The sequence below is a fragment of the Xyrauchen texanus genome, chromosome 20, assembly GCF_025860055.1.
Source record: "Xyrauchen texanus isolate HMW12.3.18 chromosome 20, RBS_HiC_50CHRs, whole genome shotgun sequence".
Taxonomy (NCBI): Eukaryota; Metazoa; Chordata; class Actinopteri; order Cypriniformes; family Catostomidae; genus Xyrauchen; species Xyrauchen texanus.
The window spans coordinates 9,255,672-9,283,578 of record NC_068295.1 but is presented as its reverse complement, the minus strand read 5'-3'; the positions used below and the strand labels follow the sequence as shown (position 1 = coordinate 9,283,578).

At 39.3% G+C, this 27,907-nt stretch overlaps 1 protein-coding gene across 1 annotated transcript; it reads left to right on the top strand.

Annotated features, from left to right (window-relative positions):
• The first annotated feature begins 48 nt into the window (after positions 1 to 48).
• LOC127661133 (probable methyltransferase TARBP1) lies at positions 49 to 27,904 on the top strand. Its single transcript, XM_052151714.1, has 29 exons — positions 49 to 1,029; positions 2,515 to 2,615; positions 2,968 to 3,037; positions 3,879 to 4,024; positions 4,241 to 4,293; positions 4,407 to 4,504; positions 4,872 to 5,007; positions 5,242 to 5,338; positions 6,892 to 6,981; positions 7,089 to 7,251; positions 7,588 to 7,839; positions 7,925 to 8,022; positions 9,218 to 9,376; positions 10,122 to 10,334; positions 10,747 to 10,968; positions 11,373 to 11,564; positions 12,606 to 12,805; positions 14,998 to 15,069; positions 15,395 to 15,515; positions 15,665 to 15,775; positions 16,961 to 17,113; positions 17,273 to 17,359; positions 17,511 to 17,713; positions 20,485 to 20,566; positions 20,661 to 20,832; positions 21,518 to 21,697; positions 23,445 to 23,569; positions 24,981 to 25,117; positions 27,079 to 27,904. The coding sequence occupies exons 1-29, from the start codon at positions 141 to 143 to the stop codon at positions 27,239 to 27,241; spliced, it is 4,785 nt and encodes a 1,594-aa protein (XP_052007674.1). The 5' UTR covers positions 49 to 140; the 3' UTR covers positions 27,242 to 27,904.
• Positions 27,905 to 27,907: the final 3 nt, after the last annotated feature.

Genomic DNA, 27,907 nt, shown 5'->3' with positions numbered 1-27,907 from the left:
AGCGCAAGCGTCAGACGGTCACGTAATATTTCAGGAAGTGAACGGCACTGGTTCACACGTGTACAGAAGGCAAGCATCGAAAAGGATTGTAACTGCTTTTAAACTGCAGATAGTCTTTAATTAATTTTAATTTTCAGGCCATGTCTCGTTTTTTGATAAACACCCTTTTGTCCCACTGTCCTGAACCTGAAAATGTAATCAATACTTTGTGCTGGCCAAGCACTTCATTGCCTGACATAGAAAAGATTGAAGCTTTAACGGCTTTAATCAAGGAACTTTCCGATAGATCACATTTAGCTCAAGAGGACCGCTTTATTTGTAAGGTAAAATCAGTGATATGGAATCAATGTATGCCCCTATTACAAATGATCTCGAGAGCAAATGATGAAGGTAAAGATTTACTCATTGCTATCTGTGGGCTATTTGCAGTGTGTGTTAGTATATGTCAGACTGATGTACTTGAGCAGGTGAGTCAGATTCTTCTACCCGTGCTCACTATGAGAGATGGTGGCAGTCATGAAACCAGCAGGTTTGATATGGATGTTGCCATTGAAGTGACAGCAGTGCTATTATCCAGCATCCCATACAACAGAGACATCATCTGCAGGACTCTGCCTTGCACTCTTTGCTGTGTTAAGGACCTCTCAGACTCCAGGGTGTCTCAAATCATAGTTAGGATCTGGTTTACTATACTCAAGTCCTCGAATAAGGAGGCAGAGTCCGAGGTCCTGCATCACATATGGGAGGATTTACTGTCATGGCATCAGAGTGATCAGACAGAATCGGTCTCAGCTCGGATTCTGCTGTGTTTCACTGCTCTGTCTGACCACCTCTACTCTCTGGAAACCGATCTGTCTCCGAAGCGGCCGGACCCCAGAAGATCTCAAGGTTTTTTAAAGGCAGTTCAGGCCGGATTGACACACAGAGACAGTGTGACCCGCAAACGGGCGCTTTACCTGCTCACCAGGTGTGTGACACTTGCAGAGATCAAGAGGGAAGATGTGGGTACTTGCGAGGAAACTGATACAGGTAGGACAACATCAGTGTCTGTTAAAAAAAATGTAAAGGGAAGAAATGGTTCATCCAAAACGGAAAATGCTATCATTTACTCGCCCTCATGTCGTTCTACTAAAAAAGTAGCCCATATGACTCGAATATTCCAAGTATTCTAAAGCAATATGATGCTTTTGTGTTCGGAAATGACTGAAATTTAAGTTGTTATTTACTGAAAATCTTTACATCCGCTCTAGCTCTCCATGGCGCGTTCTTGTCAGAACTAGCAATGTGATTCGTGAATGAATCACTCTAGTTTTGAGTTGGATATTTTCAATTAATCAATTGGTCTAATTCGGTCTGAATGATTCATTGACGGTTCTTGAGTTCAAATCACTCACTCATGCAGTTAACAGCTCCCAGAAAGTAATTATTTTAGTGAATATAGCGACTGCACAGTTGACATGTAGTACTTGAGTTGCATGGACTACTTTTATGATATTATAGCAGAACCGGTCCATAAATGGACCATTCACAGTTGCGCCAGATACATTTGGGTTGAACTGTTGCCTGACAAAACATTGAATAAACAACTAACAGAAAAATCCAGAAAACAAAATAATGTTAAAAAACCTGAGTCTTGAAAATGATAGGAGATCTATTGTAGAAGGTTTAGTTTGCTTAATTTTAATTTTAATTATCTATGACTTTCGTTCTTCTGCTGAACACAAACAAAGACTTCTAGAAAAAATTTGGTTTTGTAGGTCCATACATTGCAAATGAATGGTAAACAGAACTCCAAAAGCTGCAAAAAGGAGATGAAGTCTGTATATAAGTAATCCATAAAAGTCCAGTGGTTTAATCAATGTCTTCTGAAGCTATCTAGTTTGTTTTTGGTGAGAACAGAGCAAAATATAACTCCTTTTTTACTGTACATCTTGTCATTGCAGTCTCTAGGCACGATCATGATTTCAAGCTCCATTACACTTCTTATAGCTCCATCTAGTGCTCTGCTCATGTGTCAAACACTATGAAGTGTAATCGAACTTGAAATCATGATTGTGCATAGAGACTGTTTTGGCAAGGTGTACAGTAAAAAGGAGTTACAGTTTGGTCTGTTCTCACCCAAAACCAACTGGATTGCTAGAAGACATTGATTAAGTCACTGGATTATTATGATTACTTTTATGCTGACTTAATCCCCGTTTTGGAGCTTTTTGAGTTCTGGCCACCACTCACTTGCATTGTATGGACCTACAGAGTCAAAATATTCTTCTAAAAATCTTTATGTTCAGCAGCAGAAAGAAAGTCATACACATGGGCATGAGGATGAGAATAAGAGAGAAGTTGTATTTTTGTGTGAACTAGCCCAAAACTCCAAATATGGCACTGCTGTGAATAAGCTCTTTTGTTTGGATATCCTGTAAACTTTCTAAGTCGAACTATCCTGCTATCATAGTATTTGATAATGTTCATTACTTTTTTTTTTACATAACTGTTCATATATGCCTTGAATATCAGCAGATGAAGTCCTGTTCAAATGGGCACCAGAGAAAACACAATTACTGAGGGAGTTCTGGGAAGATTATGCCCTAGTATTGGAGACTCTAGAGGAAAACCAGGTAAACATTGTGACTTTATTTTGAATTTACATAACCCCAGTAACATTATGAGTTTTGAGCATTTTATATATTTGTAGACTAAAAGTTTGAATGTCTTAAGTATATAGCATCTATGATGGTGTTATCATTTTAATCTGTTAATTCTAAAGAACTGTTCCAGAGATACAAGTTGACTCTGACTCAGCACTCAATATAACATCTTCAAAATCCTTATCCAGTAATCATGAACAGTTAGAAAAGTCATTGAAATTAATTGGTCAAAAACTGTGAGAGCGCTGTCAATTTATGTATTTGAGAAATCTGCTATATTCTAAAAATCCCTACTTTTATTATTATTATTATAATTTTTTAGATCCATGTGATTCGACCTGTACTCAAAAGGATCGATATGCTTGTTGAGAAAACGGCAACAGACATCCAAGGTTGGACACATTTCCTTTACTCACCATAATAACAGTTTTAGGGGGCTTTCACACTTGGTTCGATTGCCTGTTCCGAACCCGAGTTCGATTACTCCCCCCTCCCCCCTGCCCCCGATGGACTGTGTTCACATTATATATTTGTATCCGAACCGCGGTACGCTTGCGTCATCAAGCTGCAGCTGGTGCGTAATTGTGTTGCTTGATAACGGCAAAATGAAAAGGCGTCAAAATTCAATGAATAGACTTGCTCGGTTCACATTTGTTCTTCTTTTTTTTAACCTTTGGTTTTGTTTTCAACATCAAGATACAGAAACACACTTGCGTCTGTCTGCTGCAAAAATACTGAAATCGTTCAAAAGACAGCGGGCTGTCCGCCGAAGACAATTTTTGCGAAGGCAAGCAGAAATAATCTCTCTGCTTGCAGTGCGTGTGCGTCAATCCCGCTTTTCGTCAAGGTAAGTGTATACACACACACACACGCACGCACGAAAGTAAACCCTTTCCGCTCATTTTGAAAGTGACGCGTGTGAGACTGACGACCACATTATACGTCATCAATAGTGGTTCACTTCCGCGGTTTGGTTCGATTGCGTTCATATCAGCAGCGAACCGTGCTGGAGTTCACATGAACCGTACCCCAGACCACCTTTTTAAGCGGACTCGAGTACGGTTCGCGGGTGCGCACCCGAGTTCGGAAGACAGCGTTCACATCATCCAAACGAACTCTGACGTCATTCGAACCGGGGTGCGCACCAAAAGTGCTAGTGTGAAAGCCCCCTTACTCTGACTAGTCTTTGATCTTGACTTGAACCTACTCTCCTGTAACTCTCTCCATCATCAGGTGAGCTGTTTTCTCCATCCTGGTTGCTCTGTGTGTATCAACGCATGTTTCACAGCGAGAACAAGGCAGTCATGAAGGAAGGAGTCAATCACCTGTTAGAACTGAAAGTTCTGCGTCAGCCTGCTTTTGCACTGGCATTCTCACAGGTAACCATCCATCCATCTATCCAATTTAATTTCATCCATCCATCAATCCAATTTCATTTTATTTCATTTGATCCATCCATCCAATTTCTTTTCATCCATCCATCCATCTATCCAATCCCATTTCATTCCATGCCATCCATCCATCCATCCAATTTTGACTCCTAAGGAGTGTTTGTTATTGATTAAAAATGTTCTTCTGGTTCATGTTCTTTTCAGTTTGTGATTGGTCCACTCATGGATGTTCTTGCAGAGAGCTCTATGTATCACAGGTAATTGGTGCCTGTTGTTAGAATTAAAATTAGGTGAAATGTGTAGAGAAGATATAAATCGTCTGTTCTCAGTATTAATGATTGTACACATTTTAAGCTGTCTGTTTTCACAGAGCACCTCATCAGAATATTCGAGAATGTCCAGAGCTGGGAATGATGCTCCAGACCTTTATGGTGAATTTCTTCAACAGTTTGCCAGACAAGAACAGAGGTACAGAGAACCAGTGTGGGGATGCTTTGGTCTATGTGCATGAAGGCCAGTAAATCAGACCAAGAAGGCTAAACTAGTACAAATTACTTTTGAGTCCAGGATGTTTTTTTTTTTAAAACAAGTCCAAGTCTATCATACATAACTCATGCAAAGACATACATTTGTCCACTCATAGATGAACAAGTATCCTAGATACAGATCCTCAAATACTAGGACAGTATAAGAGCATTGTTAAAATTATTGTGGTGTTATCCAGTAAAAATATCTAAACTGCATATAAACAAGAAAATATATATATTTTTTGTAGATATCAATTGTTGTTAAAACACTTTCTTCTTTTTTTTTTTTTTTTCATTATTGTGATCAGAATCAGTGCTTCTGCAGCTGATCCAGCAGTTGGGTTCACGGAACTGGTGTGCTGTCCCAATGATGTTCCTGTCCCAGGCTCTGTCCTGTCTGTCCCCCTGTCCTCTCCTTGTCTCTGATGGACTCCATGCATTCAGGTACAGTTTACCAGCAGCTGGAATCAAACTATCCTGCAATTAGAGGGTTCAATGCAAATTAAGCTCTTGCAACAAAGGAAAAAGGGGGAGAAAATCTATAGCTGTCCACTAACAGATAGTATTGAACACAGTAAATGACCGCTTACTCCTCTTCTATGAAAGATTATATCTGTAATACAAATGAATGGCTCACTTTAGTTCCATGTTTGTGTGTTTTGTTTTTTTTTTTTAAAGAGAGGTTCTACGCTGCACTATGATCACACACCAGGTTCTCTTGAGAGGAGCTTCGCAATGTTTTCTGCTCCACACTGCCTTCTGCCTGACAGATGTGGTATTGTCACTTTTCTCTTCAAACCTCATGACCTTATTTACAGCAGCCTCATCTTTGGTTTTTGATGGGAATGGCAACTATGCTGTGAAGAATAGATGTACCGGTAGTCTCTTCAATGGGTTGGTCAGTTTAAAGTGTTTTTTGGATTGTTCCAACTATGAAACATTGAAAAAATATATCCATCCATCCATCCATCTTCAACCGCTTATCCGAAGTCGGGTCGCGGGGGCAGCTGCTCCAGCAGGGGGCCCCAAACTTCCCTATCCCGAGCCACATTAACCAGCTCTGACTGGGCTGACCCGAGGCGTTCCCAGGCCAGTGTGGAGATGTAATCTCTCCACCTAGTCCTGGGTCTTCCCGAGGCCTCCTCCCAGCTGGACGTGCCTGAAACACCTCCCTAGGGAGGCGGCCAGGGGCATCCTTACCAGATGCCCAAACCACCTCAACTGACTCCTTTCAACGCAAAGGAGCAGCGGCTCTACTCCGAGCTCCTCACGGATTACTGAGCTCCTCACCCTATCTCTAAGGGAGAAGCCCGCCACCCTTCTGAGGAAGCCCATTTCGGCCGCTTGTACTTGCATGACCTAGTTCTTTCGGTCATGACCCAACCTTCATGACCATAGGTGAGGGTAGGAACAAAAATTGACCGGTAGATCGAGAGCTTTGCCTTTCGGCTCAGCTCTCTTTTCGTGACAACAGTGCGATAGAGCGAGTGCAATACCGCCCCTGCTGCCCCGATTCTCCGGCCAACCTCCCGCTCCATTGTCCCCTCACTCGTGAACAAGACCCCGAGGTACTTGAACTCCTTCACTTGGGGCAAAACCTAATTCCCTCAGCAGGAAACCGATGGAGTGCGTACTCCAGGTAGGGAATGAGGTTTTTTTTTTTTTTTTTTTTTTTAGGGAATGAAAAAATATATTTCCAAGAAATTTCAGTTGCCAAAAAAAACTCCAGACAACATGAGTGTTGTGGAAAACTATATAGCTAGATAGCTTTAAACAGTTAATTCCACTGAAGAGATGGTGAGTCTACCCGTCATAGCCTCGTTTTCATTCCCGTCACAAATCAAAGATGGCACTACCTGTGGATAAGGTCTATTCTCTCATCTTTTACTCACCCTTATGCTGTCTGTTTCTTACCCAAAACCTATCCTATCTCTTCAGAAGACAATGATTAAACCACCCAAGAACATGTATAACCATTTTAGAGTTTGAAAGTTTTGGACCGCATTGACTTGCATTGTATTGACATTAAAAACGCATCAAAATAATCCGGCAAGTTCCGCAGAAGAAAGAAAATCATACAAGTTTGAGACAATATAAGGGTGAGAATGATCGTTTTGAAGTAACATTAACCCAAAAATTTTAAATGTGTCATCATACAGTATATGAATGAACAAGCCCAAGCGCAAATGGGATTTGAGATGTTAATGCTATTTTAACAAATTTGGTTTCGCATAATTATAATGTTGCTTTAGGCCAGAATGGTAATTCACGTTTAATGATCAGACTAAACTGTTGTATGTGAATGATTTTCTTGCTTGTTAATGTCAGTCAGCAGTGTCTCTAGATGAGGTGTTTGATTTCCTTGTGCCTTTTCGAGCCGACGAGTCTCTGTGTCGGGGAACAGCACTATGGAGAGAGGTAAACTCTTTATAAATTGCATTTTTTAAATCTTACAGGAACTGCAAAGGTTTTTGATCTTAACTTTTTCACTGTAAACTAAGGTTTAAACTTGCTTCCATTCACAGCTGTGTATGTGGCTTCAGAATAATGAAGGCCGTTTTCGTTTGACTGATGGTGATTCAGACTCTGTGGAGCTTCACTCCGAAACATCTAACAGGGACAGAGCTTCTATATTCAGTTACGTTCAGCAGCGATTAAAGGCCTTCCTCACAGTTCCAGCCAGCTCAGGTAGGATACAGTACAATGTGGTTTTAACCAAGTAGGACAGGTACCTACATCAACGTTCTTTGTTGGTTCTTCAGCAACATTCCTGCCAAAAAATCATAGCCCAAAACCTAACTATAATCTACTAATATCAAATATCTGAAAGATATGAATGCTTATTGAAAAGATGTAGAAGCCCTTAACTTGCTCCCTAAGGGTATCTAATGTCCTACTTTGGTAAATTGGGTAACTAATGTCCTACTTGGGTAAACAGAAGTGCAAAACTCATCTTTAGTCAACTGCTTCCAATGAGCCATCTTTATTCTGTGTGCTGAGTTGTAGTGTCTTTTCTCCTGACAGATCAGACAGGAAGAATCCCTGATCCAGGAGAGGCGGAGCTGCTGGCACGGGCCGTACTGCTCTCAGCCGACCTGCTGCAGAGGAGGGAGGAGGAACAGACTGAGACTGCAGGTCTAGAACAGCTTCTGCAACCACTACTGGACGTCTTAAGCAGACTCAGCACGAACGTCTACCTGGTGCTGCACAAGACAGATAAGAGCCTGCAACTAATGCTGCGACTGCTGCAGCTTTCTTCTGCAGTGAAAGAGAATGGTGTGTGGGGTGTTTGAATGAAGAAAGACAAGCAAGGCAGGAATTCTTGAAGAATTTTCTTAGTCTTGTGTTTGTATTTTTGTAGAAGATGTTGTGGCTGTTGCTTTGAAGACACACATGCTGTCGGTGGTGGAGTCTGTGCAGGAGTTTCTGCTGAGGAGGTTGAGTGGGGAACTGAGGGAGGTGAGTGTTATCACGTACACTCATGGTGTGGATTTTTCATTGACTACTGTTGTTTCTATACTGTGCACATTATGTTTTCTATCTGTTGATCTTACCCCTATACCTAACTCTCATATAAAAAAAAAAATACTTTTTCATTAGGGTAATGAAATTAAAGGGATAGTTCACCATTTTGTCAACCGTATGCCATCCCAGATGTGACTTGTTTTCTTCTGATCAAAAACAGATTTTTAGAAGAATATCTCAGTACTGTAGGGCCATACAATGCAAGTGAATGGTGTCCAAAAAGCGCATAAAAGCAATCCATGCAACTCCAGTGGTTAAATCATATCTTCAGAAGTGATATGATAGGTGTGGGTGAGAATAATTTTTACTGTAAATCTCCACTTTCACACTAACATTCTTCTTTTGTTTTTGGCGATTCACATTCTTTATGCAGATCGCCACCTACTGGGTAGGAAGGAGAATTTATAGTAAAAAAAAAACACACGAAGAACTTGAATATTAATCTGTTTCTCACTCACACTTATCATGTCGCTTCTGAAGACATGGATTTAACTACTGGATTCATATAGATTACTTTTATGCTTTTTGGACCTTCAAATTTCTGTCCACCATTCACTTGTATTGCATGGACCTACAGAGCTGGGGTATTTTGTATTCAGCAGAAGAAGAAAAAGAAGGCATGAGGGTGGGTAAATGATGAGAGAATTAAAATTTTGGGTGAACTATCCCTTTAAGAAATTAGTATGTTTATTGAGGTGTTTTCCTTTTCCGTGGTTCTCACAATTTACTTGATTTCAGGTTTTAATATCCTTTTGAGGACTTCTGGTCCACACAAAGAATGCAAAACCTGTCCCACACGCACATTCACATAGCCATAAACATTATTTATTTATTTTATGAATTGTTTTTCCAAATGAGGACATGCTGAAATGTCCCATTTTGTCCCAGATTTAGCTACCTTCTAGTGACAGTTTTGTCCGTGCTGGGAAGCCAGGTCAAGTTTCTTGAGGTGGTCAGTCTGGTTTTTAGAAAAAAGAGATTTGTTAGATTTGTTGTTGGTCCAAAGTGGTCTCTTGGAACCAACCAGCTTCACCAAGAGGATGTACCTGGTCGAAAGGTACAATCTGGACCTTAAATTAGATTTTTTTTTGTGGATTTTGCACTCACTGTATTTTCTCTCTTTCTGTAGATATGTGACGTGGAGAGGGCTGAACTTTATCTCTCAGTATTGAGGGAGCTTGTTCTGACTTACTCCACTGTGTCGTGGTACAGCTCAAATCTGCAGCAGATCTATATGCCAAAACTCACCACCAACTGTCGGAAGATCCTCTCTGTGCCCACTGAACAGGTGCAGCTCTCAACCCTGACCCAAATGCCCAAACTGAGCAATTGTGCTTAATTTTTCAAACTCTGTTTATCATATTTTATTGAAAAAATTAATTCAAGTTTGAGGGATTCCATATGATTTTAGATTTAAAGGCTATTAAGATCATTAGAAGAGTCTACAAAATATTGCAGTTTATTGTCAGCCTAGTTCTCTCTTAATGGAAAATACGCTAATCATGATCCTCTGGTTAAATGAATGAAGAATAATTCAGTTCAGAATACCAGTAATTTTCAATGGACTGTTGAATTATTACAAATTTGATGTGGTTTAAGAACCATACAGAACTGTAATGTGGTCAGCAAGCCTGAAACTGCTTCATAATCTTCCTGAAAAGAAAAATTATGGAAGTATTTTAATGACAAATATCTGTGGGGAAGAAAAGCACTCTGAATTGCTCGAACAGTGCTTGTTTTGGGGGTCCAATTTGCAAATTTGCCTCAAAGTTTTAATTTTTGGAGCAGCTGTAATTTAGAATAATAACTGAATTACCTGTATATTCTTTGCATTGGAGCCAAACTGTTGTTTTGTCAGTGCCAATCCAAACCAAAATTATTTAGATTGGACAAGAATTGAATACATAAGAAAGCATTTGTTTGAAGTTTGCTCACTGCTTGAGATTATTCCCAAGTCCCTACTGAAACATTATGCAATTGAATAGTAATTTCTGATTGAATGAGATCCAAACTATGTTTGTGTGTGTTTCCAGACTCCATCTGTGTCAGGTCAAGTTCAGAGAGTGGTTAGTATGGCCACACTCGCCCTGCTGTGTGATATTGCTGATCAAGGTGACCTGAACTCCCAGTCTGAGGCCATGAGATCACTTTACTCATTGACAGACTACTTCTACCCTTCATCATCATCTCTCCAGCATCTCAACCAGACGCTACTGAAGCCCACAGCTGAAACCTCAGACAGGTCTGTTTAGTAAAAGTAAAATATGTGAATTAGGGGTGTAACGGTTGATGTTTTTAAGGTATGATAATAGTCACAAAAATAGCATGGTATGACATTATTGGGATATTAAGGAGCATTGCTAATTTTACTATAGATATTGATCCAATACTAATGTTATTAACATTTTAATATTTGCTAGTTATATACAAATTAAGACTAAAAAAAGACATGCTCCTTACAGCGATTTACTTGTATGCCATACTCTCAGACATCCTTTTATAATTATTATTTTAATATTCATGAAAAATCCTTGTTCTGTTATTTTTTTCCTATGTAACACAAAATTAGAAATTTTGAAGCATCTTTACACGGCTGTCAAACTCTTTGTTGAACTGTTACTTTAAATGCTCCACTTTGTGTTTATCCTAGTCATTCAGAGCGACAGCCCTGTGCTGAAGGACTGGGGGCGAATTGTAGCCCAGTTTATTCGAGATCAGTGGAAGTGTCTGAGTTTCCTGCAGAAGTCTGTAGGGTCTGTGGGGAAACTTCAGGCCCCTGAAATTCCTGAGGTCCTTCGGGCAGCGGTGGAGGCTCTGGCATTACTGCCTAGTTATCTAGTGCTGCCAGTGCTGGACTTCATGGCGTTAGTCTTACCACAGGTTGGCTGCTCTTTTACCTGCTCTCATTCAAAATTGTTCATGGATGGTTTTATGGATGGGTCATGGTCGACTATAAACACATATGAATATAAAAATGATCAGTGTGCTTTAGCGTTTAGACAGTTTGCAGTGTGAAAACCTCTTGGGAAAGTTCTTTCTGGGTGTGTCTCTAAAAGCATAAACAATCTTTGAATGTCAATAACTATTTCGATTTTTTATTTTGTTCTATTGGGTGAAAATGGGTCTGCATTTAGAGTAACGTTTCTCCAAAGAGATTTTAAGATGGAAAAAGAATCTTAGAGTACTTCCCTTCTCTTATGGACATGTTATGCTGATGTGTTGTGGGGGATGTCCATTGAAAAGGGTGTACAGTATAGTTCAGTGTGTCTGTTTTTCTCCACCAGGTGGCAGTGCAGTGTGATGAATCTCTGTGTGTGGAGGCCATCTGTGCATCATGGAAGGTGGTTCAGGATCTGAGCACAAACCCTCATGACTTCTGGTCCACGCTGCAGGGGTTCGTGCAGTTAGCTTTTCACCACGGAGTTCTGCTGCTGACAGAGGAACAGAACCCCCAAATCACGGCGTGCATAGAACAGGTCAGAGGAAGATCTCCAAACAAATCAAAATTCACCTTCCTTTCAATCACATGTTCATTTGCTGATGTCTTGTTTGCATACATCAGTTCATCGTGTGACTTACTTTCTTTTGCGGAACACAAATAAGGATGTTTTGATGGAGATTTCATGTGTGTTTGGCCATACAATACAAGTTAATGGTGACCACACTGGTCCAAAAAGGACAGAAAGGCAGCATAAATGTAATCCATATGACTCCAGTGGTTTAATCCAGTGGTTCTCAACCAGGGAGTCGGGACCTACTAAGGGGCCTCAGAACACATCTAGGGGGAACTCAAGAGCTCTTAAAATCATTTAAAATATGATGGATTATTATAATTTATATATCATTAATATAAATAAACTTACTGAAATACTAAAAACCCCTTCAACAGCTTGCTTTTTATGAAGAATATACAGTTCTAGTCATTTCTGGGGTCACATGTTTTAAGGAAATATCTTATAAATATCTAATACCGTACATAGGGGGCCTTCAAATAGATAGGGGGGCCTTGGAGGCAAAAAGGTTGAGAACCACTGGTTTAATCCATGTCTTCTGAAGCGATCCGATCGGTTTCGAGTGAGAACAAGACAAAAAAAATACATGTATGTATGTATGTATGTATGTATGTATGTATGTATGTATGTATGTGTGTGTATATGTATATAATTATTATTATTTATTTTTTTCTCCACGAAAAGTCCTGACATCAGCAGTCTCCTTGGCAATCATGATTTCAAGCTTGATTATGCCTCCTAGCGCTCTGTCCATGCATCAAGCACTAGGAAGTGTAATCGAGCTTGAAATCATAATCGTGCTTAGAAACTGCAATGGCAAGATGTACAGTGAAAAAGGAGTTCCATTTTGATCTGTTATCACCCAAAAAGGATTGGATCGCTTCAGAAGACATGGATTAAACCACTGGAGTCTAATAATTACCTTTATGCTGCCTTGATGTGCTTTTTGGATCTTGAAAATATATATAGTGTAGAAAAGAAGACAATCTTTTTGGCTCTTCATAGGTTGTGAATGAGCTAATGGAGTTGGCTCAGATCCGTTCTGGGGTCTTTAATGTTCTGATCCAGCATTGCTGTGAGATGTGGCTCCCTCCTGGGACAGGAGAGGATGTCCAGACAGACTTTGTGTTCAGCACTGCATTTTCACACCTCCACATCCTCACTGAAGCCTGCATTTATGGACCAGTATTCAGAAGAGACCAAAGGTCGGTACAACACTTACAAAAAGATACCATGGTACTACTATTGTGTTTTGGACATGGCACTTTGGTAATGCCATGTTTTTTATATGTAGTAGGGATGTGCAAAACTACCAATTTTCATAATCGACTGGTCGGCCGGTTGCTTTCACATTTGGTTTAATTGCTCGGACCAAACCTGAGTTTGGTTACTCCCTCATTCCCCCTGCCCCCACTGGTCTCTGTTGACTGCATATTATTTTGGTCAGAACCGCGGTCCAATTGCATCATCAACTTAAGTAATAGCAGGCAGCTGTTGACCAATGTTAGTAAAACATATCAAGAAGACATGTGTTATGCTATGATATTAAAGTATTCCTCTCTTTGGATTTACCACCAAACCTTTACACGCACAGAACAACACTGATGTTTGTCTGCCACAGATGCATTGAATGTGCAATAATGTGAAGAATGTTAGCATTTGGATGCCGTAAGCCCACAGATTAGTTGAAAGAGATGTGAAGAATGTGAGCTGCTCTCTGAAGGTGATGTATTTGGACACAAACAAGTATGAGAATTGCATTATACCATAATAATTGTGATCGGAAGCCTGCAAAGGCGCAAATTATACATCATCACAAGCAGTTCAGTTCCGTGATTTGGTACGATTGCATTCATACCAGCAGCGAACCTTACTGAAGTTCACATGAACCGTACTCCAGACCACATTTTCAAGTGGATTTGGGTGCAGTTCCCAGGTGCACACCTGGGTTTGGAAAACGCGAACGCTGTTTTCCAAACTCAAGTGTGCACCTGGGAACTGTCATCCAAGCAAACCGAGCTTTGACGTCATTCGAATCCTGGTGTGCACTAAAAGTGCTAGTGTGAAAGCACCTTAAAATCCTAGTCGTTGTTAAGGATAATAACGTATAATTAGGCATCATTATGTCCAGACGTCTTTTAGAGAGATATACGAACGCTAAGTGCAGCACATCAACATGGTGACTAAAGAATATTCAACAAATAAATAGGCTAAATAACTAAAACCTCTTATTGTACAAAACAAATCATGAAAAGAAAAAAAAGCTCCAATACAGATCAGCACAAAACTGTTTATGCACATCCTGAATGTAGAGTGACACACTTTAATGCAACTGGAGTACTTGAGAGTGATTCTTGCTGCACATTCAAAAGTGCAGAACTGCAAGATAATATTGCGGGGACAGGTCTAGTTCACGATATCATATTTTAGAAGTGTATAGACAGTGTCAGCAAAAGACTTCAATCTCTCCATAAAACCTCAGAAATGTGGGAGCATTACTCACTGCAGAGGATTTAATGTCTTTCAGTGATCCTCTTGAAATGTATTGTTGATGTGGTGCTTTAATGGCTAACAACAGTGCATAAAAAGACTAAACCTAAAGCATTGAACACAAAACTTCTTGCAGAAGGTTTTACTGTGTTGATTGTTATACAATGTTAAGCACAGCAAGTGATCATCATGCAAAAACACTATCTAAGAAGTTGCATCTCTCAATTAATTTACATTTATGCATTTGGCAGATGCTTTTATCCAAAGCGACTTACAGTGCGCTTATTAAAGGGACAATCCCCCCTGGAGAAACCTGGAGTTAAGTGCCTTGCTCAAGGACACAATGATTAACAGCTATGTGCTTTATCCCACTACGCCACCACCACTCGCTTTTAAGCAATTTAAGAATTGCATCTCCCATTAAAACCACCACCACTGAAAATATGAATGTTAGTAGTCGGACCTACTAATCGACTAGTCAGTTGTTAGATGACTAGTCAATTAGTCGACCACCCTATGTACCATGTGAATTCCATGGTATTTGTAATGCATGGCATTACCATGTAATCATTCAGTTTCATGGTTTTAACATCTGGTACCAAAGTACTTTTTGTTATGGCATGCTTAACATGAAAGCAGTACTTCTCAACTGGTGGGTTGCAACCCACAGCAGGGCAAAAAACAATGCTAAATGCATACTATATAATCATGTTTAGTCAGGATGACAAGATAAATAGGCTTAGACATTTTTAGAGAAGAAAATGTTCCTGCTCTCCAAAGTTTTAAAGGATGAACACACGTGAAATTGCTGGCATCTCTCTTTTTTTCTTTTTTTTCTTCTTGAAAACAGAATACAATTTCTGGCTATTTCACTTGCTTTAACAAGACTATTTTCTATGACTTTCAGGCTTATTCAAGAGGTTCAAAGCTACGTTGAGCAACTAGGTGATAGTTGTGCAGCAAACACAGCTGTCAGCAGGTAAACCACAAGACTTCTTTTAATAAAGAGGTTTAAGGAAAGGAAAATTTGAAACACTAATTAGTTGGATTACATTTAAATGATCACATAACTAAAATTAACACAATTATGATACAACAAAATTTTCTTTTGAACATAAACATTGCAATGATTAATCAAAAATGTTGTAATATTTGTGTAGACTAATTTTATGAATAGACAATATACAAAGATGATACATTTGGTATAAATGCATTTGAATACAATTATATCTGTCACTGGCTGCATATTATTAGCATAAAAGTAGCTGATAATTAACATTTATTAGTCCGCATCTCATTTTCAGTGGGAACAGGGATGATCAGTTTCCTCGAGTGTGTGTTTTGGCTTTCCTGTGCCGCTTGAATCCATCCAGTCAGCTTCACCAGCGTGTGATGGAGCAGCTCGTGCAGCGACTGCTGAAAAAGGTTTGTTTAAAGGTTAAATGCAGCTAGTACTGGAAATTGGGTGCTCCGTTCTTAAACACGATGCCTCCTGAAAAGAGTGATTGTGTTCGTTTTGATTTGCCTTTCTCATGGATATTGAAGGTGTATGCTTGTTTCTCTTCTACTATCAGGATGCAGAGATTTCAAAATCCAAAGTACGTTACTATAGCAACTCCATCCAGCACAGAGTGAAGAACCGCGTATGGCAGACACTGCTGCTGCTTCTGCCTAAACTCAGACCGGTTAGATCTGTACACACACACACGCAATATACATTTGAAAATGTAGCTTACTAAGATACAAGTTACTTGTAATTGATCATAAGAAACATAGTTACATGTTCCTTTACATTACAAGCTACTAAAAAAGTTGAAGTTGAACATTTGTTGAAATGTATACTAAATAAAGCCAATAAAACTAGAACATGGCATCATTTAAAAATAAGGTGATTCAAATTTTAAACAAAGGAAGGCTAAAATGCTCTGCATGTTTTGATTACTAGTGGGTTTGATTGTCACTTTTTTTCACTCTGCTGTAAAGCTGTATTTGCAATAAAATGTGACACAAAAAGTCTGTAATACAGCTTTTATCAGTCCTTTGAAATTACTGGTCATTTCTTCTTCTTTGTAAGCGGTCTCTTAAAGGAGTAGTTCACCCAAAAATGAAAATTTTATCATTTACTCACCCTCATGCCATCCCAAATGTGTATGATTTTCTTTCTTCTGCAGAACATAAGCAAAGATTGTTAGAAGAATATTTCAGCTCTGTAGATCTATTCAATGCAAGTGAATGGTGACCAAAACTTTGAGGCTGCAAAAAACACATTAAGGCAGCATTAAAATACTTGAATCCATGCCTTCTGCAGCTATCTAATTGATTTTGGGTGAGAACAGACCAAAGTGTAATAGTTTTTTTCTGTACATCTTGCCATTGCAGTCTCTAGGCATAATCATGATTTCAAGTGTGATTACACTTCCTAGTGCTTGATGCATGTGCAGAGTGTTTGATGGAGCAAGGAAGTGTTATCAAGCTTGAAATCATGATCACCAAGGAAAATGCAGATGTCAAGATTTACAGTGAAAATTGAGTCTGTTTCCACTCAAAACCGATTGGATCCCTTCTGAAGGTATGGATTAAACCACTGGAGTCTTGTGGATTATTTTTATGCCGTCTTCATGTGCTTCGTGGAGCTTCAAAGATTTAGTCACTATGCACTTTGATTTTTTTAGACCTACAGAGCTGAGATATTTTTAAAAAAATCTTTGTGTTCTGCAGAAGAAAGAAAATGATACATACAGTATCTGGGATGGCATGAGGGAATTTACGTTTTTGGGTGAACTGCTCCTTTAAACCCCAATATAGTCACTTCATAACTTGCTGGATGAAGCACAGAATTCAGAAATCTATTTTGTTATTATCTGTGGCAGGAGTTTGTGTCGGAGTTTGTGTTGAATCACGTGTGTGAGGCAGGGTTCTGCAGTAACCAGGCATCAGTCAAGTACCTGATAGAGTGGACCCTGATCCTGATCCTCCACCAGAACCCATCTGACATCCACAACCTGTGGAAATGTTTCAGTCTGGTGAGTTTCAACCCACTAAACACACAAACCTGAATCTACAAAACATGCACTACTACATGGCCTAATGGATGTGTGCACACTTTTACTAATGAGACTAACGACTGTTTCACCTACGCCCATAACAAACAGTTGCAATTCATGCAAGTCTTTGTTTTGCAGGATCATGAGAAGACAAAAACAAGCATCTGCACCTTTCTTTCTGTCCTTGTGCACTTGAATGTCCTCCTCCCAAAACTGGAAAATAAGGTGCCATTTAATCATATACTGGATTTATTATACTATTCTACCAGTTTACTTACTGTGACTAGAAACGATTTCTGACTCTGCTTGACTTCTTAAGCATTTAGCAAACATTCAAAACCATTTGAAAGTGTTTATTATTGTGTTTGACTCTCAGGAGGTGCAGTGGCGTAGAGCTGTGGAGGTGATCCTGCAGTGGTGTTTCAGTCATAACTTCAGCGTCCGTCTCTATGCCCTTCTCGCCCTGAAGAGGGTTTGGGAGCTGGAAGAGGCTCATGTTCTCACTGAGGAAAACCTGGGAGGTCTGAGCACTGTGGTCCAAGCTTGTTTACAGCAGGCTGAAGCCATGCAGAACACTGGGTGAGAAACTTTTCTCTAAACTCTCAGCAGGTGGGTTGTAGGACTATAATTGGTTCTTGGAAAAGCTGCAATGTGGGCCAGGCTTTATGACGATAATGAAAAGTCAAGCTAATTCTGACGAGAACCACATTTTCCATGCATATAAAAGGAGCGTCACTGTCAAAGAAATATGCCTGACATTATACAGTACAGTTAATGCACAAAAGAACGTCGATCCATATGTCTAATTCTTCTGCTTTATTGCACACAGTTTATTTACACTACCAACTTTTTATGAATGTGCTGTCTTTGTTTATATCATTGGTGCTTGACTGGGAATTGACTATATACAGGTCTGTGAAAAAGTACCCCCAATCCTGTTTTCTTCTGTCTTTGTGTAATCTCACACAAAATTGTTTCAATAATTCAAACAAAATCTAACATAAAACAAAGGCAATCTCAGTAAATGCAAAACAGCCCTCTACTTTGCGAGTACATTTTTCACCATGCCACCAAGAAACGTCTGTTATTAGCCACTGGCAAGTAAATATTAACATTTCACTCACCAGTGATAAGAGTTGTGTAGTGTCAAAGCACTGAGGCCCTTTTATTGAATAAAAAGCAGTTGATTAAGAAGCTGGATTCAGCCTCGTCTTTCCCTGTATTCTGTCTAATGAGCGTGCAGGAAAAAGTACTTGTGTCTCATTCAGTTGAAGTCTGAGCATCTCAGGGAACTGCTTCACTGACATCACAAGAGCAGCTCTCTTGAGTGTGTGAAGATGAACCACTTCTCAAGCACTCTGATGTGCACGCCGTCTACAGAGACTTGCGCCAAACTCCCTCGAAAATATAAACAAGGTATAAACTTATTAATTTTGTGAATGCAAAGCGCTCCAGTTTCACTTAACGGCCATGTAATGGTAAATGTCATTGTGGGTTTATTCACACGGTGGTAATAACATGCAGTGAGACAGAGGAGATGTCCTGCTCTATTTCTGTGGAGATTATAAAATGCAAGAAAAGGAATCTCAAAAGTATTCCTTCACGAGAAATAAGGGCTTGTGAGTTAATCAGAGAGCCTTAAAATAATGTGTGAAAGTGAAGATTTTAAGGCAGAAATATTTTACAATTGCATAATATAATATAATATAATATCTATACAGGTTGGCTGGGTTACAAAAGAAGCAATAGAAAACAAAACATTGAAAAGGTCCAATGGATCAAAAGTAAATCAGGCAAATAAGTGAGATATATTTGAGTTATTTAGACATATTTTGATTATTAAAATATTATTTTAATAATTTAAAATGTTATACTTTAACATATATAGTTTCTGGAATTTATGAATATATATCAGTCTGGGAAGGGTTACAAAAGTATTTCAAAGGCTCTGGGACTCCAAAGAACCACAGTGAGAGCCATTATCTCCAAATAGAGAAAACTTGGAACAGTAGTGAATCTTCCCAGATGTTGCCGACCTTCCAAAATTCCTCCAAGAGCACAGTGATGACTCATCTGAGAAGTCACAAAAAAGCCAAGGAACTGCAGGCCTCTCTTGCATCAATTAAGGCCATTTTTCATAACTCCCCTATCAGAAAGACACTGGCCAAATGGCATCCATGGAAGAGTGGCGAGGTGAAAACCACTGCTAACCCAGAAGAACATTAAGGCTCGTCTGAATTGCCGAAACACACCTTGATGATCCGCAAACCATTGGGAGAATGTTCTGTGGACTGATGAGTCGAAAGTGGAACTGTTTGGAAGACTGGTCCCGTTACATCTGGCATAAATCAAACACCGAATTCCACAAAAAGAACACCATACCTTCGGTCAAGCATGGTGGTGGTAGTGTGAAAATTGCAATACTTGAGGGAAACATGAATTCTGCTCTCTACCAGAAAACCCTAAAGGAGAACATCCAGTCATCAGTCCGTGAGTTGAAGCTCATTTGCAACTGGATTATGCAGCAAGACATTGATCCAAAGCATAGGAGTAATTACACTTCTGAATAGCTCAAAATAAGCTAAAGTGAAGTTTTGGAGTGGCCTAGTCAAAGTCCTGAATTGAACCCGATTGAGATGCTGTGGCAGGACCTTAAACTGGCAGTTTGTGCTCAAAAATCCTCAAATGTGGCTGAACTAAAGCAGTTCTGCAAAGAAGAGTGGGACAAAATTCCACCGCAGTGTTGTGAAAGACTTATCTCCAGTTATCTGAAGTGTTTGGTTGCAGTTGTTGCTGCTAAAGGTTGCACCACCAGATATTATGTTTATGTAAGGAGGCAGTTAGTTTTTCACATGGGTGATGTGTAGGTGTTGTATAACTTTTTTGCTTCAATAAAAATATACATATCTAAAAACTGTATTTTCTGTTTACTCAGGTTGCCTTTGCTTTATGTTATCTCGTTTCTAAAACAAAATACACAAAAATAAAGAAATCAGGAAGGGGCAAATAATTTTTAACATCACTGTAAAAGGATGCAGACAGTGGAATACCCAGAGAAGAACCTCAGAATTAAATTGCACTTGACCCAGCCCATTAGCACTTTGGGCGCGCAATTTCCCCAAACCCACTTGCACCTAGACTTAGCACATACTTGCACGAAAATACCAAAACTTCATGGCTATGCCCATTGACTTTGCTTGTGTGAATTATGGCATAGCGCTGCTCTTAGCACTAGGACTTTTAAAAAAAAGGCCCACTGTTATTAAGAACTGGATTGAAAATTAGAGTTACTATCACACCAACTGAATAATTATGTGTAACTGAATCATGGTTATTTGGCTTTTCCACAGCAATGCAATGAAAAACTGGTCTAGAATCCAAGAACATTTCTTCTTCAGTGCTTTCCACCCAATCAGAGATTACAGTGTAGAGGTGAGATCGTACACACACACAATTCTCCTCACTGTGCATAATCTCATCCATTGTGTTCTGTTATTATACAACATCATACTCTCTGCTTTCTCAGACAATATTCGAGACTTTTCCTCGTCTCTCAGAGCTGGCAGAAGACGAGTGGCTTCCAGTGTGGAAATTTGAAAGCTTTGTTGACTTTCCACTGTGTGCCACGCTGCCTTTGAAGAACCCTGTGAGGAATCTGAGTGAGCACCAGCCTGGTGACTGGATCCAGCAGGACAAAGGTAATCACCACCAGAGGGCAACAGATAGGAGGCAATAAACCACCTTTATTAAGGTAGAGTCTTCCTCATAGCTGAAAACGTTTCAAATAGAGACGTTTAAAACGTTTCATAAAGAGACATTTGTTTGTATTATGGTTGTACATAATAATTATAGTGTTTATTTTAAACAATGGCTAATACAAAGTACTTGGAGACTTTCTGGTTGTCAAACCATGACCCTTATGTGTGACAGTCAATATGATGACTTGCATCCAGTTAAAATTACATTGGGACAAGTTAATAAAAAATATGCCACTTGGTTTGACATTTTGTCATCAAAATTCTAAAGCCATGACAATTATGCAGTTTTATATGTGGCTTAAAAATGTCAATGCCCAATGCTGATATCTGAAGACCAGGGTGGCTAATGGCTTATAAAATGCGGATTTCAACATTTCTTTTTCACAATATTCATTTAAAACAGTGGAAATGAACACTTCTGCTAATTGGCCAAACGGACACTCTCAAAAGCCTCAGATATTGGCCAATTACAGTAGTTAGGCCGATATACTGGTCTTGAGTAATACAGAGCCTCAATAAAATACAAAACAGATGTATTAGATCTTGACTGAACAGTGTCTGGTAATGTCATAAGTCAATAACAGGCATGTCAGTATCCTAATTTGCCAGTTTGCATGTCTGATAGGTGAGATGGAGCTGGAAGAACGCTGGGCAGAAGTCCAGAAGAAGATCACCCCATGGAAACTGAGTGTTCAGGAGCAGGAACCTGATCTCGTAGCCCAACAGAGGGCAGCACGCCTGGGTAAACTCACCAGCACACTTCTGGTGGTTGCATCGCTTATCGATAAGCCCACCAATCTTGGCGGTAAGAGAAATAACAACGGAAATTCACGAGCATTCACTGTGTGTGGAAGTCTTCATTCTACAGATGTTCTAATATCTTGCACTGTTTTTTCCTTTGTTTTCTTACCGTGCGTTCAGACCAGAGGAGGCGAGTGTGTCAAAATTCCCTCTGGCTGCCCTGCCAACAACGCTATCGAAGATTCGTGGATGTTCTGACGTAGTTGAAATAGGCGGCAATGTAATGTTCGGAAAGCTTAGCTATGTGTGATGTGCAGCTGGTAAAAAATCGTGTTGTTAAGGCAAACGCTGATGGTATAAATGTGCTCCGAAATTAGCATGCAATATATAATATAAACCATAATATCCACTTCATTAACTCACCTGGCACACCAACAATTTCAGACACCTTTGTCCACGTATCGTTTTTTAATTTATATCTCTTAAGCAAACAGGGACAGATCATATTACGGGAAAACCCTACATAGCAGTAATTTGTTTCTCAATTTTGTATTCGGAACTATTGTTTGGTGGGAACCAATGCTTGCACTGTTGTGTTCTCTAGACTTCGCTAGAGCGGAGCACTAGGTTGCTGCCAAACCGCAGTCAAAGCTCAATACCATAATGTTGCCCGCACTTGAACTTTCCTCTGACGCCCACAGTGCCCAAGACGTGCCGGCCACGGATGTGCCGCTTCTCGTCACCAAGAGACGCTGGTTGCCATTGAAAATGAATGACTTCCGGCCGATTTGACGCTCTCGGCGCCTCTGGTCTGAACGCACCATAAGTATTTCAGCATTGCAGCGACTTTCAACACAATTATCTTCCCTTTTGGTTTTGTCTTACAAATTAATGTTAACAAAAGTCCTTCATAAAAGGCCTTTATATTTTTCAATTCAAACATTTTGTTTTTTTGCTAGTTTTATAGGCGAATGGTTTTCATTCACATAAGTTGAATCTCTCTGTTGAATTTGAGGAATAAATACTGACACATGGTACAGTTTAAAGGCTGATGGAGGAAATGGCAAACAAACCTTTAATATTTTCACAAACCTTCTTTGAAAACATTCCTTTGGTGACATTAGTGGTGCAGAAATAATTCCCTTCGGCTTTAAATTTTGTTTGAGAATTATTCACACATGGCTGTCAAAGTTAACACATTCACCCCTTTGTTAAAGGAATAGCTCACCCTCATGCCATCCCAGATGTGTATGACTTTCTTCTGCAGAACACAAATAAAGTATTTTAGAAGTATATCTCAGCTCTGTAGATCCATAAAAAGCAAGTGAATGGTGACAAATCAATTAAGCTCCTAAAGACAGCATAAAAGTAATCCATACAACTCTAGAGGTTTAATCAATGTCTTCTGAAGTGATCCAATGAGTTTTGGGTGAGACCAGACCAAAATATAACTCCTTTTTCACTGTAAATCTTTTCATCGCAGTCTCTAGGCATGATCATGATTTCAAGCATGATTACACTTCCTAGTTCTTGACGCATGCGCAGAGCACTAAGAAGTGTAATTGAGCTTGCAATCATGATTGCAAAGGAGACTGCTGATGTCAAGATTTATTGTGAAAAATATTTTGGCCTGTTCTCACCCAAAAACTGATTGGATCGCTTCAAATGACATGAACTTTGGGTTTGAGATCAATAATAAGAGAATTTTCAGATGATTATCGATATATATATTTTTTAAGATTTATTTAAGCATTACTAAATATATTAGTACTGGTTATAATAGTACTTTTGTGTTTGCGTGTCTGTTCCAGGTCTGTGCAGGACATGTGAAATCTTCGGGGCCAAAGCTCTGGTACTGGACAGTCTGCGTCATGTTAAAGATAAACAATTCCAGGCACTCAGTGTGTCTTCGGAGTTGTGGCTGCCATTACTGGAGGTGTGTGTGTATTTATGGCAGATACGCCGATATACACTGCCTGGCCAAAAAAACATTTTTGTTTGGATTTAAATAATCAGATAATTAAGAGCCTGTAATTGGATCATTATTGCAGTGATTAACATGTTTCAGCTGGCAACAATTCTTTTAACCCTAACTCATGCAGTGTGTAGCTTCTCATTTCACAAGAAAGCCACTTGTAAGTGAGGCTAATCGGAAAAAAACAACTTCAATTTGCTAGGGAGCATAAAGATTGGACTGTGGAGCAATGGAAAGTCCAGATTTACCCTATTCCAAAGCGATGGGTGCGTCAGGTTAAGAAGGGAAGCGCATGAAGCGATGCACCTGTCATGCATTGTGCCCACTGTACAAGACTCTGGATGCAGTGTTATGATCTGGCGTTGATTCAGTTGGTCAGGTCTAGGCTCAGCAAATTTATGTGATGATAAAATAAATTAAGCTGACTACCTGAATGTACTGAATGACCAGATTATCCCATCAATGGATTTTTTTCTTCCCTGACGACACTGGCATATTCCAGGACAACAATTCCAAGATTCATCGGGCTCAAATTGTGAAAGTGTTGTTCAGGGAGCATGAGGAATAATTTTCACACATGAATTGGCCACCATAGATTCCTGACCTTAACCCCATTTAACCTCTTTGGGATGTGCTGGAGAAGAGTTTACAGAGTGGTTCGACTCTCCTGACGTCAAACAAGATCTCGGCCAAAAATGAATGCAACTCTGGCTGGAAATAGATGTTGTGACATAGCATAAGGTTTTCGAAACAATGCCACAACGAATGCGCGCCTAATCAAATCCAAAGGCGGTCCAACGAAATGGCAACATTTTTTGGGCCAGGCAGTGTAGATTCACAGTCTGGTTGTTTAGGTTATATTTCTATCTTTTGACCTAACAATAAATGTTACTGTTAAGATCTGATCTTGTCGTTGTCCAAAAGGGTCCAAAATGATATTTAAAGGTGAAGTGACAGTCCAAACAAAAGTGCAACAATAACAGTTTTCTAAAGTCAAACAGAGTAGACAAACACGTAGCCCACCCCAAATTCATGCTATACGGTAGGATGAGTCAATGTTGTTGTATCTGAGCCACTCAGACTGAAATTTTGTTTGGTAGAACTAGTGCTGCAGGAATTCCACTTTTTAATCAATAGTCATATTTTCATATTGCAGTTGAGTGTCGGCTCAACCAGCCTGGAGTGGTGGTTCTTTTTTATAATCATGGATTTCAGCAGCAAAATTACTCATTAAGCTTAATCATAAAACACTATATCCCTGTTTTGTGGGGAGAAGTTTAGAATATTAGCATAATATTTTGAATATTGAATGAAACTGTCATGATTAATGAAGGCATTCAGTAATCTAAATTTATATGGCCAAATTCTCCAGGTGAAGCCTGCAGAATTATCAAACTTCCTGCAACTGAAGAAGAGTGAAGGATACTGGGTAATTGGTGTGGAGCAAACATCCAACAGCCAGAGTTTACAAGATTACACCTTTCCTGAGAGAAGCCTCCTATTACTCGGGTAAATGTCCACCCCTAAACTTACTATCCAACTTCTCTCTCTACACTGGCCCCCAAAATTTAAGACTCGATTAACTTGTTATTAAGGGCAGGCTTGTCTTTTGAGAAGAGACGGGGGACGTGAGAATATGAACGTCTCTGTGTGTGCTGACAGTTGATATAATGTTATCAAGCTAATTGATGTTTGTCTTCCTGTGAGATTTCTACACCTTTGAATGCTGCAGCAGGGAAAACAAGTGTAAGGTGCTTGTCCTGACATGCCGAGCACTTATCAGCTAAACAAGCCAGCGCACACACACGCACAACATACACCATTCAAAAGACTTCCACCCTTGATCCGTCTGAGATCAGTGATGCAGCATCTATAACATATGTTAATATATATTAGCAATAACCGTTTGGTCCATTAGGAACAATAAACCACTTTTTTGCAAAAATAGAAAATTTGATTTGTAAAGACACCATTGATCAATAAAAGTGAAACAATTTCTCAAGGAGAGCAGACCTTATTTGACCTTATCAGATTTATAAAGGATCATTTTGATGAGAATGTTATATAACAAACCTGTCATGCTTTTATTTTTATGAAGCAGCACTGAAACCGTATTCTAATCAAAATTAGACCGTTTTTGATAGGTCTTCATGGTTGGTCTTGGTGCATCATTTGCCTTGGAGGCATTAACACATGTAGTGTTTCCTGCACAGCAGGTGTCTCAATCAGTGCATTTTTATGCCTGATTATCTTACTAATGTAAAGCTATTAAAAAGCTCTGTAAGTTGGTCTCACTATTTAAAAGCCTGGTTTAATCCCTGGTAATGTGGAGTGATTCACCTTTACACATTTTGGCTGACCTCATTAACAGGCCCAAATAGAATCGAGAATCTTTTTTCATAATTTCAGCATTGATTTTGGAGGTCAATCGCAGCATGTGAATGGAGAGATAGCTATCTTTTAACATTACCATTTACCTTAATGGCATATGCTTATGCCTCCGTAACAGCTGCATGCAACATCCGAGCACATTATTACATTTTGATTACAGAGTATGAAGATTTTTTTGTTGTTGTCTGGAATAGCAAGCACCAATTGAATCGCAATTCACAATAAGACCAGAAAATATGCATTAAGGAAGTAAAAAGTGTCAATTTGGATTTAACTTTAATTGCAACTTGTGAATTTGATTGTTCCCTCCATAATAGAAATTCTCTCATCATTTACTCACCCTCATGCCATCTAAGATGTGTATGACTTTCTTCTGCAGAACACAAACAAATACATTTTGAAAAATATCTCAGATCTGTTGGTTCATAAAATTTAAGTTAATGTGATCAGGCCTTTGAAGCTCCAAAAAACATAAGACTGCAATGGTTTTATCAATGTCTTTTGAAGCGATACAGTTGGTTTTGGGTGAGAACAGACCAAACTATAACTCCTTTTTCACTGTACATCTTGTCATTGCAGTCTCTATGCACGATCATGGTTTCAAGATTGATTACACTTCCTAGTGCTTGACACATGCACAGACCGCTAGATGGCGCTATAGAACATGTAATAGAGCTTCAAATCATGATCTCCAAGAAGACTGTCGAGATGTACAGTGGAAAAAGGAGTTACATTTTGGTCTGTTCTCACCCAAAACCACCTGGATGGCTTCCAAAGACATTGAATAAACCACTGGAGTCTGATGGATTATGTTTATGTTGACTTTATCTGTGATTTGGAGCTTCAAAGGCCTGATCACCATTCACTTGCATTGTGTGGACCTAAAGAGCTGAGATATTCTTCTAAAAATCTATGTTTGTGTTCAGCAGAAGAAAGTAAACGATGAGAGAATTTTCATTTTTGTGTGAACTATCCCTTTATAATAACAGAAGCGATGTAAACACATTGCATTGGTGGTTACTTTTTACAATTTTGAATGGTTTATGACAATTAACTTTTTTTGTTTTGTTCCTGGACAGCAATGAAAGGGAAGGCATTCCTGCAAACCTGCTGCAACTGGTGGACGTCTGTGTAGAGATTCCTCAGCATGGTGTCACTCGCTCACTCAACGTACATGTGAGTGCAGCCCTGCTGGTGTGGGAATATACAAGACAGCATTTAGGGCAAGGCACTGGATCATAACCCAATACAGCCTCTCGATGCTGGACTTGCTGGACTTTTTTTCTTCTGTGTTTTAGCAGAAAACATTGGTCTGTAATGTACACAATTTTTTAATGAGAAAGTTCTGTATTCAGGTGAAATTAGTTGAAAGATAGATCTCGAAAATTCCCTAGAACTACATACTTATCAAAGTTATTATATTTACTGTCTGCTGTATATCTTTAGTTGAGCACCAGTGTTTATCAAGGTTTTCTGCTTTAAGAAGGCCATAACAATGTGCCTCAACACCTACCTATTCATGCAAAGGTGGCAGTGCTCCCCAACCAGATTTGCTGGTGAGGATATTGGGAGCTGTTCCTCTCTCTTGAGTTCTGACCTTTATTTTTCACTTTTTTATTTTTTTATTTTAAAGAAGTTCAATGTATTTATTTTAACTCTTACATTAAACAATTTAATATAGTTTTAAAATAATTTTAAAACTGCATTTTTGCCTCAAAAAAGGTGCCTTGATGTGTTAACACTATTATAACGCTATGTGTATCATATTTGATGCATTAACATGATCAAAACGTTGCTGAAAAACCTATTGCATGCAATGTACTAGATGTCTACTGCTTCCTGGTGAAAGTTTCTGTGCTCTTCCAGATGTAGAAGATCTTGTAATGTATCTAGAATCCTTTTTGCTGT